Raw genomic sequence first — 18,261 nt, 5'->3', positions numbered from 1 at the left:
CATTAGGAATATCTTAAGAACAACAGAAACACAGAGAACCAGAAACACTGGGGCAGCTTCAGAGGTCTGGAAACTCGATGCAGGGAGCCCAGGGTCAGGGGAAGCTGGAACTGCTTTCTGAGATGAGTCTTCTTGTCCCCACACTCCAGGAGGCAGCGTATGCTATCCTCCATGGCAGGCACAGTGTATGCTGGTGGTGCTGTGTTGTGCATAAAGTAGTCTGAGGAGGGGTAGGTGAGTGTTTTCTGCCTTCCCTGCCTTTTGGTTGGCACTGAATCTGACCATTCTAGGCAGGAGTCATCTCTGCCCTCTGGTGTTTAGGTGGTGCCCTATGTCTATTTGAGATAATGAGAGAATGGAACATAAACTCTTTCCCTACATTTTGTTCTTTGCTCTGTAGGTAGAAGGCTCATCCACTGCCTCTTCGGGGAGCCAGCTAGCTGAAGGCAAAGGGAGCCATATGGGCACTGTTCAACCAATCCCGTGCCTCCTGTCAATGCCAACTAGGAACCACATGGATATCACCACACCTCCCTTGCCCCCTGTCGCACCTGAGGTGCTGAGAGTGGCTGAGCACAGACACAAGAAGGGACTGATGTACCCCTACATCTTCCATATCCTGACAAAGGTATTACCCAGGGTCTTGAAGCAGCTTTAAGTCTTTTGACAGCATTTTGTCTCTGGTTTCCTTTTGCAAACCTTTTTTCTTTCTTTCTTTTTTCCTTTTTGGTCTTTATAAAATATTTCCAATTTCTAAACATTAAACAAAAGATAAAAATTTGTATCTATAAATGCAATTTAAAAGCAAGTTATGAAATCTACTTTTTCATTTAAAACCACTTTTTTTTAAAAAAAAAACTAGTGAAATAATGACACATTGTTTCATGACTCACAATTTTTTTCTTAGTAAAGAATTTTTACACATTTCTGTTGTAATGTCAAGTTAATCCTGATGTCGTAAATGGTATCTGACTTTTTTATTATTTGTCCCTAGGCAATAGTAGCTCTCCTCTAATAGCACTCCATGCATTTTGACTTTGTTCCTCTGCTTTGTTGACTGCAGGTTTAATGATAGGACCCAAGAATGGTATACAGGATTTTGTTAAAGTGTACACATTAGAAGTGCCAGTTATCTTTCATATAGCGGCATAATTTACCTTATTAGTGTTTTACCAAATGTGTAGCTAAATATATACAAACTGTTGACATTGTTTTTTAATCTTGTGTCTCAGTGTATCTCTGTGTATCTAAATTTTCTCAGTGATTTATGGTCTTTGTGTTGGCACAAGTCACTTCAGTGATAAATTTGTCATACAGAATTGGTTTATTACTATCTTGATATCACCATGTTTCTTCATTACATGGGCTCTGTCTTTTTCACCCCTCTATTTTCTGCAATCCATTTGTGGCTTGTAGAGTGGAGTCAGTAAATGCAACAGGCTCCTTGCTTTCCCCGGTTCTCGGAGTCCATGCAGGCACAGAGTAGCTAGCCAATGCTGTGAACTCTTCAGTCCTTTCCTTTGTAGTTGTCACTGCCTCTAAGTCTCGTCTTACTGTTTAATATGGGTATGCATGAATATCAGTGGTCAGGTTGTGGTTGTAAAACAAACATTCTAAAGAATCATCAAAAGTTATGAAAATGCAATTTTTTTGTTACCGTTTGTTATGTATGGTACAGTACAGCATTTTATAAGACATTTTTCAAAAGAACACATATAGAGATGGCACTCGTTCCTTGTGGGACTGTTTGAGATGTAAGGGGTGCCGGAGCCGCCCTCTGCATCTGTGCTGCCAGCTTTGATGCCTGGCAGTTGGGCAGACCCATATGAAGAGCGCACATGGTACTGATAGCGTTCTTCTGTTCTTACAAATGTCGAGGGAAGACTGACAGAATGTCCAGGCTTGGGAAAAGTAAACTTAACTGTCCTTTCAGGTTTAACAAAGTGCTCCTTTGGACTTTTCAGTATAGGGGCAGTTTAGACTGCCATGCACATGGCTTCCTATGAGCCGAGGAGCCATGACAGGCACACACATTTGCAGCAGCGTGAAGCTTTGTAATATGGTTGAGAATTACTAGCAAGAGAAACCCTCATAGTAAATGAATATATTAGAGGACATTTAATCACTGGATTAGTCAAGAAGAAAGAAAGTATTGAAGATAAGGAGAAAATCAATTTTGAAGTTAAATTTGTGTGAAAGTGCAAATATACAAGGTGGTTATTAAGAGAACTTACAGTTAATGTTTAATAGGCATTGGAGGGCATGCTGTGTATTTTTGTTACAAATATACATAAGTAAAATTCCTTGAATATATTGATGTATTGTGATACCATGCAATAGAAGTTTGGCAATAGTCAGCTGCTGAACAGCACAGTGGTTTCTCTCTTGGTGGCATGGTCTTGAGTTAGATGAAAGTCTTGCCATATTGGGACTTGAGCTGGGATGGAACGCTTTCATTTTCTGTCCTAGCAGCTATCTGTGGCCTCAGCCATGCTGGAGTTCATGGTAAGCACCTACTGTGCTGGGGAAAAGCCAAGAACATGTTCTAAAAAGAGTTCTCAACTTAGGGAGATCATTTTTAACGTGTGGGAAGTTTTTATGGAAAAGCTTGGTTAAAAAATATGACTTTCATCTCAGAATACTGTATACCTTGGATTTTGTACAGGTCATTAAAAATTACAAATTTTATTATCTCTGACCATCTTGACCCATGAATAAAGTTGTAGATTCTTCATGCTTTCTTCTGTATTTGTTGTCTGGTGTTATCTGTGTAGAATGTTTAAAAACCTTTGGCTCATCTATGTGGTTTTCTTTTGTTCTTGGTTTTTGGATTAAAAATAAAGTAATGTAGGATTAATTTTGAGTCTCTGGACATACATTTGGACCACAGATCCCAGTGGACTCTCCTAAACATCTCACTGTAGGCAAGTTGTTAAGCCATTGGGATAGACTAGCTATGTCATTAATGGAGATGATACAGTATATTGCTGTGAGTTTCTTGTAAATTCAACATGAAAAATGTGCAATATTATTCTGCTTTCTTCCATGCAAAGGGTGAAATCAAAATTGCTGTTTCTATTGAAGATGAAGCCAACAAAGACCTGCCTCCGGCCGCCCTGCTCTATAGGCCAGTTCGTCAGTATGTTTACGGAGTCCTGTTTAGTTTGGCAGAAAGCAGAAAGAAAACTGAGAGACTTGCTTTTAGAAAGAACAGACTTCCACCAGAATGTATGTACTGTAACAATCCATTGTTTGTTTCCCTCGGTACCTCGTAATCTCTTGTGCATTTTCTAAAGCCTTAGAAGTATCGTGGCTGAGTTGCCTGAGACCCTCCTTGTACAGGAGGTGGGCTGTCCTCTGGGCTGTAGGCAAGGATCGAGCCCTCAGAACAGGAGAAGCCATACTTGGTACAGTTTTAGTAATGATGTTTATTTGGTAAAAGAATAAAATAGCAGGTTTCCAATGTTAAACTTGACATTACTCTGAAAACATCTTCAGCAGCCGCCACTCTCTGTCACTAGCCTGTTGAAGTAGCTGAGACACACACGTCTATCTGCCCATATGCTCAGGAGCCACAGATCTGCTTCTCCAGGAGCTCAGAGGTCTGGAGAGCAGCTCCTGTAAGGTTCTACCGCCATAGTGGATTCACTTCAGGACTGCTATGCTTTTCCTGGCTATGGCTACTTCAGTTCATCAACATGGGGGAGGGGAGGACACTAGAGAGGACTGTTTGGAATACTGGTCAACTTTGAGGTCCAAAGCTTTGTCTCTCATGAGGCCCATGTCATATTTTTGGGAAAGTTGTGCTTTTTTCTTCATACTTTTATCTGCTAATTTAAGAATAAGAAAATCAATATATGCTAGGAAGTACAGAAGTGTTATCTAAAACAGAGTCTAATGTGAATATTTTATAAATCCCTGGACCATTTTCTCCAGCAAAGCCCCTTTAGTTGTGACTCCAGCTGAGGTGAGCAAGTGGTGGCTTCACTAGGTGGGGACAGCATGGCCAGCACTCCTGACTGGCTTGTGTAGGTCTGAGCAGGGGGACTGTAAACTCAGGTTTACGATCTGACACTGTATCAGGACAGCTTGAACTCCAAGCTGCTCTCCTGCCTCAGCCTCCTGAGGTCTGGGGTGACAGATTATAAGCCAGAACACCTGGTTTAAATTCAGTAGATTGTTAAAATTTCCTTTGAGCCAAATTTTAACAATCAGTAGATTGTTAAAATTTCCTTTGAGCCATAAGACTTTAGAACAGGCGCCCTTTCTCAGAGTTAGTTAAACTGAGGTGCGACTGAGTAGCGCCCATGAGGGCTCCTATTCTCTACCCTTCTGTGTCAGAAAGCTGTGGGTTCTTGTGCCTCCGACCTGGGGCCTCTACTCAGCCCTTCATCCTCAGCTCCAAAGGACTGGGTTGGTTTCTCAAAAGATGTTCTTTTGTTTATTTGTATGTGTGTTCAAAAAAGGGCTACTCGTCAGAAGAGTCTCCAGTAACCATTTATGCCGTCCTGCAGCACCTGCTGAGACTGACTTCTTCCCCACAAGTCTGGGGTCTTGGTTTCAGAGTGTGCTGCCATACCAGAGACTCTCAGAGAGCAATCTTGACCTTATGTCCTGCTGCAGGTCTTCAGGCAGCAAGGACAAGTCTTTGCAAAGCTCATGTACAGAGTGCATGCAGAGTGGAGCATGTTAGGGCCAGACAAAGCCTTCTCCTTGGTGATGCCCACCTGCCTTTAACCTTGTTTCAAGCAGGTCTTGGAAACCCCTTGGGAATGAGCCGTCAAGGAAAGAAAAGATTGGGGTAAGGAAATATGAAGTGACTCAGTCAGGTACCTCAGATGTGCAGGCTGCTGACCTGTGTGTGTGTGAGAGAAAAGAACATGGGAGACTGTACAAAGGTGGAGGTGGTAAGCTGTTCCTCATGTCTTCCTCTCTTCAGACATGGCAGAAAGGCACTGGCTTTAGGATGTGGTTGTGATGAGGGCTGCTGCTTCCCTTCTTTCTCCTTCCCTCCTTTATGAAGTTGGAAAATTGCTGCCACCACCACATCCTCTCCTTCTCCTCTTCTTTCTCTTCCTTCTCTTCTTTCTTTTCCTCCTCCTCTTCTTCCTCCTCCTCCTCTCCCTCCTCCTCCTCTTCTTCCTCCTCCTCCTTTTCTTCCTCTTCCTCTTCGTCGTCTTTTTGCAAAGGGGAGAGGGCACAACAGGAATGATCTCTAGAGAGAAGATATATGTGCTAGAGCAGAAGCAAGTGTAAATAAGGAGTCTGTGTGCTGGACTCAGGCTGTAGAAGCGGGCAGCGGCTGTCCATTCTTCGGAGCCTCTGCTCCTGAAAAGGGCAGGGGGAGCTGTGGATGAGAAGTGTCTGGTCTTGGTTTGGGAAAAAGGGACCAAGTGTATGTATGATTCTTTGCAGGAGTATGTTAACAGGCAATCACAAAGTGAATGATTGGGTAGGTGATGGTGGTACGTGTCTTTTATCCTGGCACTTGAGAGGCAGAAGCAGGTTGCTCTCTTGAGTTTGAGTCTAGCCTGGTCTATAGAGAGAGTTCCAGGACAGCCAGGGCTACACAGAGAAAAGCTGTGGGGGAGGGGAGTGGTGAAAAATGGGATAGATAAATGTTTGATACGAATACATGGTTATGATTTATTGAGGTGAGTATATGAAGACTTTAGTGTATTAGGGAGTTAAAATAGCTGTGTGAGAAAGCTTGTAATTACTGAGGTTCTTTGAAGGCTGGGAATGTAGCCCAGTAGTAGTGTGTTCATATAGTGTAGGGCTGGCCTAGTTCACTCTTAAAAACTTAAGAACCTTTGCTGATTTCAAGTTTTCAGTAGAATTATGATCCCTATTGGTAGAAGAGTTTAAAATGTCCTTCCTGTAGACAGTAACCCAGAGTAGGCTCTCAACTGAGGGTGGCCATAGTGTTCCTGTTGTCCATGAGGCTAGAGCCCTGTCTCTGGTGTGGCCTGAGCAGTAGCAGGAGCTGAAGCCACACCTCCCTCCAGCCTTGAGTTTTCCCATTGTAAAGGTGAGGTTCTGGAGTATCCTAGGTGCTGGGCAGGAGGCAGGAAGGGGGTAACTCAGCTGCCCTTTTCTGAGCTGTATACCCATGGTTATTTCCAGTCATGGTGTTCTCCCAGGACTGATGGGAAGAGCTAAATGATTTGAGGCATGAAAGTCAAATGCAGGTTCCAGCAAGATAACAGTGTAATGTTCAAGATAGAAAGCTCTATGAACTCACCCTGATGTGTTTGAGCTGTGTGTTACAGCACATACCTGTACTCCTAGCTCAGAAGGCTGAGTCATAATGTGAGCTTCCATAGTGAAGTCCTGGCCAGTGTGGGCTACATAATGAGAACTTCAACTAAAATAGAACAAAACCCACCATCCATTATATAAAATTAGCCATTGGTTTTTTGCTTCATATTTCCTGTATTTATGAAGTCTTCCCTAGTACTTCAAATTGATATATAGACTTATTAAAGGATGAAGTGTGTAGGCAGGAACAATGTATTCAATGGTAGTAAATAGGACATTAGTCCAACATGCCCAAGCCTGGGTTTCTATTTTAGAATTAGAGATGCTTTTATATCTATCTAACTTTATTTGTTTTGTTTTAATTGAGATACTGTCTTACTTTGTAGCTCAAGCTAACCCTGAACTTCATTGTTTTTCTGCCTCAGCCCCAAGTATTGAGATTATAGACCTGTGTGTGTCTCCCACCCAGACATCCCTATGTCTCCTGTAAATGCTGTTTGCAAGTCACGTTACTCTGGACTTTTTTATTCTGCACAGTTTCCCAGTACTAGCACTGACATTGTTCTCCCAGATTTCAAATTAACAAGCACAAGAAGTAGTTACTCTGGACCAGCACCACCAGCAGTCTGTACTGTGACTCTTTTGAGTAGATTCTTACTTCGTAAGTCCTTGACTTTATGAGTTTCTAAATGCTAAGAGCCACATACCTAAGAAGAGGGAGGACTGGGCAGCACTCATCTTTCTGTCTTTGCTAGTGTGCCTGCAAGTGTCCTACGGACTACTGAGCATCAACTCTCTCGGATGGTGCCTGCCTCAGATATAAAAGTTTTAAGAAGAAGCTGGGCGTGGTGGCGCACGCCTTTAATCCCAGCACTCAGGAGGCAGAGGCAGGCGGATTTCTGAGTTCAAGGCCAGCCTGGTCTACAGAGTGAGTTCCAGGACAGCCAGGACTATACAGACAAACCCTGTCTCGAAAAACCAAAAAAAAAAAAAAAAAAAAAGTTTTAAGAAGAGCTGGTACCCCTTGAGGATTGTGGAGGTGCTTAGAGTGAGGAGGTAGACTGTACTGCTCCTCATTGCCCTCCACCTGCTGATCGGGGGGTGGGCACCATCCACAAGGAGGAAAGAGCAGATTTCATGGTGTCCAGTTTTCCTTTCTATCCTGGGTAAAGTTGTTAACATAATTTTCCCTGGACGATCTCAGGCATAACAGTAGCCCCTTCCTAGTGCGCATACACTCAGTTCACAGGGCTGGGAAGCTGTATCTTCCTCCCCCTTGTAAAGGTGGTGCGGCATGCAGCCACTACCCCTGCAATGGTACTAATATGGCACAAAGGTGTAGAGGCAGCTACTGTGGGCCCCTGGGAACTCCCATATAAAACAACCTCTGCTTATTGCTCTTGGGTTAGCAGTAGAGGCCCAGATTATCTGTGATACAAGCACATGACTAATATCTGGGTTTTTATTAACAGTTTAAGTATGACACTGTTTTATGTCCCCAAATTGTACTTGAGGGTGTGTTTCCTGTAAAGTATTATAAATTGAGCCCACAATCCCATAAATGCTTGCTGTTCTACAATTGGTTTTTACTAAGGTAAGACATGGTTTTAGAGTATGGTCAGAAAGCTAATTTCTGCTGCTTTGTAGAAATGGGCTGCTTCTAGAAGCAGTAGCTTTTCTGTCGTAGAAAAGGTGACATTAATGTTCATTGAGGTGACAGGTCATGCATGACCTCTTGGGTACTCTTACTTGAACATGACTTCCTGAAATGGTCCTACCATGATCATACTCTTACTCCAGGCCAGACAGCACCACCCTGGCAGCCTGGGGCCTTGTCACCCTCATAGGTCTGTAATTTAAAATGCGTTTAGAGAGGTAGGTATAGATCTGAGAGTAGTAGTGTTTGAATATGATGAAAACACATTGTATGGAATGCTGGAAAGAATTAATAAAATACAAGGTTAAAATTTATATGAAAAATTAATTTATTGTAATCAGTTATTATAAGTACCATAAATATAACATAAATATTATAAGCTATGATATAATATATAGTTTTCCCTGCATGGTGAGAGTACTAGATGCTTTTTAGGTTAATAATTAGTATTTTGTTGCATAGCAAGGTTTTATGCCTTTTTTGTAGCCTCTGAAACCAGGCCAGGGCTGCACTTGTTTCTGCAACTGTATTTTTGTCCCATCCTTGCCTGACATATGAGGTACCCACTAGGTATGAGGAGTGATTGGTCAGCGATTACACAGCTATTGAGTGGTGATATACTCAAAAGTTCTCCAAGTATTAGAGTGTTTGAAAACAGCCACGCATCTGGGAACAAAACAAGACAAGTCCCGCACACCAGTGTCTGTGGAGCAAGCTTTGTGTGTTTATGACAACTTTGAACTGTGCTCATTAGGACTATTGCAGGTGGACACCCAATGTTTAGAGCTATGACAGGTGGCATAAGCCTCACCCATTGTTTCTGTGTCTGTGATCTTTCCCTAGTGCCCACTGAATCCTTAAGGTCTAGGGCCCATAATGTCACATCACATGAGGCAAATTCAGGACACTGAGGCTACAGGACACTGAGGCTTCGGTGGGCACCAGGCAGGTGGAACCTAGAACGCACACAAAGCGTCATTAAATAAAATAGTCACTATGGAGATTGCCTGTTTCTCAGAAATGTGCATACTGAAATCTGGTCCCCAAAATAAATAAAACACCATGTGTGCTAAAGACTGATTAAAGGTAGTCTAAAAACAGCCAAGGAAAAGGGGAGGTATTAGTGACAAACATAGGTGACTGAGGATGCTTCTCTCTCATGAGAAAACACCAGACTCTAACATAGGGGCCTGTGTTTTATCACCTATGGGAATGATGCTGGGAACAGTGTTCATTTGTGGATTTTGTGTGGTATATGTATGGAGTAGAGGTGGGAGAGAGGACATGCCACAGGTGCAGGGACCTGTTCAGAAGCTCAGTTTGAAGGCCTCGCCTCGTTACTTGGTGTCCTTGCGGTGGACACAGGAGGGAAGGAGGCAGGGAGAGGAATGGGCTTCCAGGATGGCTGTTTGTGTGTGAAGTTGGGGCTGAGGTGGTGGTAAAACATGTTGTGATGCTGGCACAGCTGGGGAAGGTTCTGGAAGCTGAGCTGTGCTAGAGCTCAGTGGAACCACATGGGATCCACGTGGGATGGATGGTGATGCCTTAGATTGTGCGTCCACGGACAGGCCTTGCTTCGTGATGGCGCTTTCACTGATTTTCTTCTTGACACCTAAAATAATAAAAACAACAAAAAAATGCTGCTATACATGAATGTCTGTTCTGAGTTGGTGAAGTTTCGAGTAAGCATTTAAAGGTGTCTCAGCTATCCTTTAATACTGTTGAACATTCAGTATCCTTAAGTGTGTTAATACTCACATTTCCATCAAAGATAGTGAAATGAAAATGGAAGAAATTTGCTTCATGACAGCAGTACTTCTTGAAAAAAGAGAAATTTTTAGTGACTGTCTGCACTTATATCACTGCTTGGCCTGCGGGCTTACATGCAAACATCACTGCCTGGAGCTTTCCTGAAGGTGTGCCTGGGTCGTTCCCATATGTTACACGTTATCTTACATGTTGAGATTGAAATGTGTTTAAGCATATTTTTTTTTCCCCTGTTACTGATACATTGCACTTCCCACATAACTCCTGGCAGTTTTCATTACATTTGAAGAAATTATCATATCACCTGACTTTATTTAGACTCAGAGTAGATTCATTAGAGAAAGAACCTAGAGGTAAAGCTTATTGGATAGAATGTCCACAGCCCATCCTGGTTTCCACACCGGATGGAGCCTGGAGTGCAGGCCTTGCTCTGGTTCCAGTGTGCACTGCTTGTTGCTTGTGAAATGCACACCCAGATCCATCATCAGATTGTTACCTCAGTGGAGCTGGGGAGTTGTAACTTCCATATTGCAGGTTGGATTGCCACCCTTGTAGATGTGAAGACTGGGACTGGGCCATTTTTCTGTGTCTGTAAGAATCCAGCACTGATGAAACACTGGGTGTGAGGTCATTTTTATAGAAGCTTAGGATATTTTGCCTCTTTCAAAATGGAATTTTGGAGAATTTTGCATGGTTGTAAGTCCTGCTGAAGATAATTGCTGTGTGCTGCTACCATCTGGGATTCAGAAGTTGGAATGTTACTTCTAGCAGTCATACTGGCCACCCTGTAGTGTTTATTGCCTATTCAAATAGAAAATCCTTAAGGAAAATTGTAGCAATATGTAAATCACGTCTTAGATCTGACTTGTGGAAGTTTTCATGTAGAAAAAGAGAGCACCTAATTTGGGTTATGTTGAAGTACTAGAGAATGCCACACTTTTGTGTAGTAGACTTAAAATACCAACAAGTCTCTAACATTTGTGGTCTATACATTCAGCAAGTGGGGAAATCAAGTCTTGATCTGTCTAAGAAGAAATTCATGTGTGGCCTTATGGAATATCTAAGTGAGCTGTAAATCACTGAGACTTAGTAGCTTGCAGAGGGAAGAATGCATCATTCTCTGTGAGGGGTGGCCAGGCCAAGTGCTAGAACAGGTTGTTACTGTGCAGGCTGGAGGACCAGTGAGCAACTTGCAATGAGCCTCTTTATGTTTTTCCTCTGCAGTCTCGCCACTGATCATTAAGGAATGGGCAGCTTACAAGGGGAAATCTCCTCAGACCCCGGAACTAGTGGAAGCATTGGCCTTCCGGGAGTGGACCTGCCCCAACCTGAAGAGGCTTTGGCTGGGCAAGGCGGTGGAGGACAAGAACCGCCGGATGAGGGCCTTCCTGGCCTGCATGAGGTCTGATACCCCAGCCATGCTCAACCCTGCCAATGTGCCCACTCACCTCATGGTGCTCTGCTGCGTCTTACGGTGAGTAACATGGGGTAGGGGCATAGTCACCATGGTCAGTGTTCTCTGGAAAAGATGACAAGCTTACTTTACAAGGTTGTGCTGTCTGTTGAGATTTGTCTTAGACCTGTGTTTGTATGTGTAGCCTCGTAATGTGGATCACATAAATACAACAAATAATTGTACTGGAGTGCATAATAGAATAGGTATATTTAGAAAGCACCTAGCTTGTAAATATTATATAATTGTGTGTATGTGTTTATATGTGTGAGAGAGTGGGTGGGAGTGAACAGGTGAGCATGTATGCCTATGGAGCCTGGAGGTTCATATGGGTGTCTTCTTCCTCAATCACTCTCCACCCTACTTACTGTACTGTACTTATTATGTGTGTGGCTGTTTGCCTGTCTGTATGTCTGTGCACCAGAAGAGTGATTCAAGATGGCAACCTCTGCGCCCCGCACCCCAACACAGGGAAAACCTGTTCTCTGATCATGAGCAAAAGTGAGTTCAGTTACTGGTCTACAGAGCGTATTCCAGGACAAACCAAAAGGGGTAGAGGGAGGATGAGAGTCAGTCTGAAATCTCAAGGAGGAGGCTGCATGTGTTGATGCACACCTGTAATCCCAGCACTAGAAGAGGCTGGACGAGAAGGGTGGATAGTTCAAGGTTACCCTGGTCTACAAAGTAAGTAAGACCTTATTTCAAAACAAAACCATCAACCACATATACATGAATAGTTTTCAGGGATGAAGGGTCCATGGTGTCATAGCAAGGTCCCAGCTGTCTATGTGTGCTTGGAAACACTCGAGACTGCCATGTGTCAAACCACCTTTCCCCCCAATACCCATGTTAGTCAAGGTCAGACTAGTCTTTGAAGGCTCTGGGCTGCCTGTTAGCCTTTATGGTAAAGGTAGAGAAGGGGAAGATTTACAAAGCTCTTCCAAGTCTGTTGCTGTAAGCTCCCAAGTAGTTGATTGATTGTGTTTGTTTATTGAGACAGGGTGTAACACTCTGATTGGCCTGTAACTTGTTATGTAGTCCAGGCTGTCCTGGAACTTCTGGACATAGAGATCCTCCTGCTCTGCCTTCTGAAGCTGGTAAAAAAGGTGTAGGCTATTACACCCAGCTATTAAGTGGTTTCTATTCTGCTTAATTAATTTCATGGCAAAGAATACTTACCAAAAAAGTATCTCCAGAAAATCTATTAGGTGAGTTGCTAATGCAAATAGGATCTAAAAATTTTCTAAAGTTGTAGATAGGAATCTGTAAATAAATGAGTACCTCAGAGTGAGTTGCTGTTTCTGTTATCTGTGGGCTCTGATCTTTGCTTTCATGAACATATTTTCTTCATATGTCTATCTGAGAAGAGCTGTAAGCAACTGAATAGAAACGCAAAGGCAGGAAACAGATACTTTGACCAATAGAGGCATGGGTTCTGCAGATATGCTGAATTCTGAGTCAACAATTGTTTCTCCCAGAAACAATTTGGAACTGGGGGTACACCAATTTTTTTGTGATCCAAAAGTTTAAAAGGAACATAGAGCCAGAATGGAATCTGAAGAGTTTCCATGTAAGAGACAAAAGGAGTCTGGTAGGGAGTGAAGCTGTAGGATGGTGGGACTGTACCAATGCCACTGAAGCTAGCAGGCTCAGAAAGAGACACTTAGTGTAGGGAGGTTCATGTTATGTGTATATTGTTCCAAATGAATATGTAAGTAGTTATTAATAGGGGAATATAAGTATTATGTAATAACTAGCAAAAGCTAAGAGCACAAAGCATGGTTAAGTGAGGAAAAGAATACATACTGTATATATACTATATATGTACTGTATATCGAGTGCACTCTCCAGTCAGTAGTGGGGGCTTCTTCCACATTTACTCATGGAGCCTCAGGGGGAGCATTGTGTATGATTTATGGCACTTAGTTGCAAAGTATATAATACTTACCTATTTCTTCATTTGAGACAGGGTCTCAGTTTGTAGTCCTGGCTTGGTCTCACTGCCGGGATTAAAGGGCTGTGCCATCATGCCCAGCCAGAGGGTGTAATTTTTGTCAGTGTACATAGTGATAATTTAATTTACTTTTATATCACTGTTTAAGTGCAGTAGAAATATTTAGTATTCATTCACACTGAAATTTGATTGCCTATTTACTTATGCTATTTAATTGTACCATAAAGTGTATGTCTCTGTGTCCATCAGTTTCAACTTTGATACAGGACACTTACTTCTGCTTCAGAAATGCTAGAACAATATATAAGTTTCTATCTGTAAAATATTTAGATAATATCTGCCTCTTAGTGAGTATGTGAAATTTTAATGACTCATTAGAACCTCCCATTGCCTTCTCTTAGTGTACATTTCTATAGGTGAATGCTGCCTCTGGTTGTATTAACGTGGTGGGTGTTAGGCCTGAGAAAGCCTCCTTAGCAGGCCAAGGTGGAAAGAGTATGGTTTTGCATCTCTCCACTTCCTATACCCCTTTGAGTTGTTCTCCAGGACTCACTAAGCAGTCTGTCCTCAGAAGTTGTTTTAATGGTACCTAGCAACCTGATCCAGTCCCCCAGAAGATGGTGGGGTACACAGACTCAGTTCTGATGGGCTTACAGGCTTATGACTATTGCAGTTAGCTATTTCCACACTAGGAGCTGTGCAAGGTTACACTCTGTGGAGTGAGTGATACAGCTGTTGGCTGCTTGACACATCTATCCTAGTGGAAGTTGAATCCTTTTAGCCACCCACACCCGGCTGTTCCAGATGTGAAGATGCCCTCATTAATCATTGAGTATCCTCCTCTTCATGGGCACTTCCTACATCATTCCCATGTTCAGCTGCTGCCACGGATTCCTTAATTCAAATGAGACAGATTTCAACCTCACAGAGAACCACTTGCCTCTCTCTGTCTCTGCCTCCTGAATGCTGAGAATAAAGCATGTGGCTCCCACCAGTCTGGGCAAGCACTGTCCAACATTCTAGCACGCTGAGTGGTGATCACGGGCACACTGTTCACCTGGCATCCTCTCATGGAAGCAGTGGTTGAAAGAGAATACAGAGGCCGCTTCCTGACTTGCCTGTCCTGGATTACTGAGAAGCTGCTGCTGTTTTTCCAAGTACTGGCCGACTGCTCTAGTCATTCCACTCCTTCTGTTCCTCACAGGTATATGGTGCAGTGGCCTGGAGCTCGAATTCTGCGAAGGCAGGAGCTGGATGCCTTCCTGGCTCAGGCATTGTCCCCCAAACTCTATGAGCCGGACCAGCTGCAGGAACTCAAGGTACTGTCTGATCAGCCTTGTGTCCTTGTCCTGGGAAGTCTTGCTTTGGATTTGGTGTAACTTTGCTAACCCTCACCAGACAGTTGTTTGGGCACCAAACTAATACTACTAATGTCCTATGTGTCAAAGCCTTCAAGGCAAAGGGGATATTCCTGTCCAGGTCTGGCTGTGCCAGCAGGGTTTGTAAGCAAGTAAACAAACAGCCAATTCTACGTTTATCAGATTTTTACCTGTTTATCAGTTGATGTTTATTCTTGTTTTTCACATCAGAAAATAAACTTCTCTTTTTTATTTTACCAGGGGATTCCAGCCCTGGGAGGGCTCAGTCTTAGGAATGTTCTAACATCTAGCCAGGATTCTTTTTCTTATTTCATTCCATTGTTCCTAGCTGCACTTTAGTTTTCTCTAAAGCATATTCTTTGCCCGTCTGGTGTTGCATAGTCCCTTTTTAAAAGAACCACTTGAAGAGCGGTGTTAGCATCATCCCGACACCCCTTTTCGTGAGTGTTTCACATCACATTCCTTTTCATTTTGCCTGTAGCCCTCCTTTGTGTTTGTGTTGCAGCGTTTATTTTCTCCTGAGTTGGCTGGTTTTGTAGTGTCACCTGCGCTCATTAGTTGCTGTGTTCATGATTATAATTGCTTTCCTGTTTCTGTATTAAATGTTAGAGAGCTCAAGTCCTCAAGGGTAGCTGAACTCACAGTTCTGCCTTTTCTTTTTAATGGTAGGGTTTTGTTTTTCTTTGTCATCAGTTATTTAATTTTTTATCAAGTTTGTTTTAAAATCAGCTAATCTCTTTTGAGAAATTTGCCTTCACGTTTAGATCTTTTTGCTGTTCTTTATGAACACATCTTATGGCAAAGATTTTAGATTAGCTCTGAAGATTTTTTCTTTTTAGTATCTGACAGGTGGTTCTTAATAAATTTCTGGGTTTTCCCTAAATTATTATATTAAATTGCATATTTTGGTGCTAACTGGAACTCTGTTGAGGCTTCTGATGACTTTGAAACAAGCTAAGTACAAAACCAAAGCTCAACAGAATCCCCTCAAATTGTGTTCTTTACTTTGTGGATCAAACTTTTCTGTGTGTTAGGCAGAAACTGTTACTATCTTTAACACTTTTGTTTTCGGTGTCAGGCAGTGTGGCGGACCCAGTCAGGTCCTCCCGTGTGTTCCCCGGGTGCTCCGTCACCGTCCTCGCCGCAGGCTGTGCTTCAGGGGGTGGAGTCACTGCCCTAGAGTGTGGTGCCACCCTCTACCTCTCCTCCTGTTTCTCTTGTGTAGATTATTCCTTCAGTATTGACATCCCAGTTCTGAAAATCAGACCGCCAGGGACCAGGTATGCCCACCAAGCCTTATTCACCATCAAGTTACTTTAACCAAAGTCCATCTTCTCTCCCACATCCTTTTCATTTTCGGACCCACATGCAGGGTGCACCTTTTGAAGCTTTCATTTTGGTTCTTTTGAGACCTTAGTGTTTTCATGGTTTTTGCCTGATTCTTCATCTAAGGCGCGACATTTCTAAAGATGTATCAGTGAGATACATTCCACAAACAGGGGCCTTCTGTCTCACTCGTCGCAGCCCAAGTCTTCTTGTGTGGAAGTTGGTCCTGTTTTACAAGCACAGTCCACACTAAGACCTTCATTGTCAGGATGAGCACACATTTCAAAAGAGCTGTGAGAGAGAGAGAGAGAAAAAAAAATATCCTGTGGTTGAGAGGAAGGCAGCTTGGCTTTGTTTGTTTTTGTTTTTTAAGATTACACATTCTCTCAGCTATTAAATTGAGAACTGATAGGAATATTCTTATTTCAGGCTACCCAAAATTCCTATGTAGAGTTTGGCATTCTAGAATTTAGTGATAGAATGTTAAATTTTAAAATTGCTTTTTCATTTAAGTTTTTGACAAGTCAAAAGCAACGACAGTGCCTTTCTGTAAGACCCCTCTTCACTGTTTAAGACACAGTCACCTCTTGACTGTCGCTGTTGCTGTGCTGGGGCTGTCACCCCGTTTGTGGATTGCCTAGACCAGTCACTCTTCCCCGTCAGTGCCTGGTACACGCTTTGCCATCAGGAAAAGAGGAAGAAAGTCCCACTTCTGCCAGTTTGGACTCTTGTTATCAGCTTTTCTAAAGGGAGGGTTACTGGGAGAGACACTGCACCCTTAGCTAAAATGAGTGTTTAAGAATTCATCTCATCCATGCTTCCTCTGTCCACCATAGCCATGAATAATTGAGCATGCTCTGTGTGGTTCCCTGCATACCTGTGACAGTGACTGATGACCCTCATTTGCCTCTCTGTTCAATTTTGTGAGCCATTCTCCTAGTTTTCCAGCATGAGTGTAATTGTGAAGGCAAAATTAGCACTGAGCCTGGGGCTCAGAGCTGCGGGTGAAGGATGAGGAGAAGGAACTTTCTTCCCATTGTGATATTTGTCCAGTTTCTTCTCCTTTGTTCTTGACATCCCTGTAATTCTCTTAAAAGTTCAACATGCCACGTGGAGAATATAAAAGATGGAAAATGAAGAGCTTTAAAGACAGTATTGGGGCCCATAACATGTCTGTGATAGCTGTAGAGTTGTTTTGCAAATAGGTAAATATGACAAAGTAAGAGTTAGAGCCTATAACTCAGTAAGTAGAAGTTAGATGGCATCACTTCACTACAATTGGCTCTTAACTATCTGTGCAGAGAATAAATTCTGCAGCTGTATTTCTTGTGAAGCCAGATTTTTCTTTTTCTCTAGTTGAGGAACTTTGGATAATGTTGAATATTTTATCTCCATTTAAGTAAATTCAGGCATCTGTACAGTTTAATTTAATGGAATGGAGAGATGGCTTAGCTACTGCTCTTCAGAGGACCTGGGTTTGATTTCTGGTACACACACAGCAATTTACAACTGTTCATTGTAACTCCAGTTCCAGGGAATCCAATGCCTTTTCCTGGCCTCTGGGCACTCATGCAGTACATATACATTTATCTAGGTATTCATACACATCACTAAAAATTACTGCATGGTGGTGGTTCACGCCTTTACTCCCAGAACTTGGGAGGCAGAGGCAGGCAGATCTCTAAATTCAAGGCCAGCCTGCTCTGCAAAGCAAGTTCCAGGGCAGCCAAAACTGTTAACACAGAGAAACCCTGTCTCGAAACACACACACACACACACACACACACACACACACACACACACACACAGACAAGACAAGATAAGACAAAACAATTAAGGAAATTAAAACACTGCAGTATGAATTTTAGAAAGATTTTGGGCAGGCATGTTGGCATATGCTTAGGGGCCAGAGATAGGAGGATCAAGAGTTTGAGGCCATTTTGGGGTATATAGTAAGAAACTGTCTCTAAAACAATTTAAAAAAAATTTTTTTGAAGGAAGTCAAATGTACACAGCAATGGGAATCTTATTTATATATTATATAGCTTTTATTTTAGAAATATTTGCCTGTTAAGTTAATGGTAGTTATCATTACTTAAATGGATAACTACATTTCTGAGGATTGAACCCAGGGCTTCATGCATGGTCAACAAGTTCTGTTCTACTAAGCTAGATCCTCAGATCTAACATCATTTTTTAAATCCACCTTTGCAGTCCCTCAGTGGCCAGTGTAATTCATATATTAATGAGTGCACACAGTGTGAACTTGCCCCATTCCTCCCAGCAAATTCAGAAACAAGTAATTCTAACCAGAGTGCTTTTCTGCTGTAAACCTTTGCTGCACTCTGTTAAACTCTATACAGTGATATGGCCAGGATTTTAATCTAATCAGTGGGACTTTGTATTTGGGTATGACCAGTAGTAACCCATTCTCTCTCTCTCTCTCTCTCTCTCTCTCTCTCTC

The 18,261-nt window shown here is 42.5% G+C and overlaps 1 protein-coding gene across 1 annotated transcript in view; it reads left to right on the top strand.

Moving 5' to 3' along the window:
- Positions 1-18,261, top strand: part of LOC110307650 (constitutive coactivator of PPAR-gamma-like protein 1) — an 85,540-nt gene that overhangs the window by 52,663 nt on the left and 14,616 nt on the right. The window contains exons 9-12 of the mRNA XM_021179888.1: positions 401-628; positions 3,054-3,228; positions 10,910-11,159; positions 14,297-14,411. Coding sequence (XP_021035547.1) covers positions 401-628; positions 3,054-3,228; positions 10,910-11,159; positions 14,297-14,411 — 768 coding nt within the window. The remainder of the gene's footprint in view (positions 1-400; positions 629-3,053; positions 3,229-10,909; positions 11,160-14,296; positions 14,412-18,261) is intronic.

The sequence above is a fragment of the Mus caroli genome, chromosome 13 (genome assembly GCF_900094665.2).
Source record: "Mus caroli chromosome 13, CAROLI_EIJ_v1.1, whole genome shotgun sequence".
Classification (NCBI taxonomy): Eukaryota; Metazoa; Chordata; class Mammalia; order Rodentia; family Muridae; genus Mus; species Mus caroli.
The sequence above is the reverse complement of the archived record's forward strand: the minus strand, read 5'-3'. Positions and strand labels throughout refer to the sequence as shown.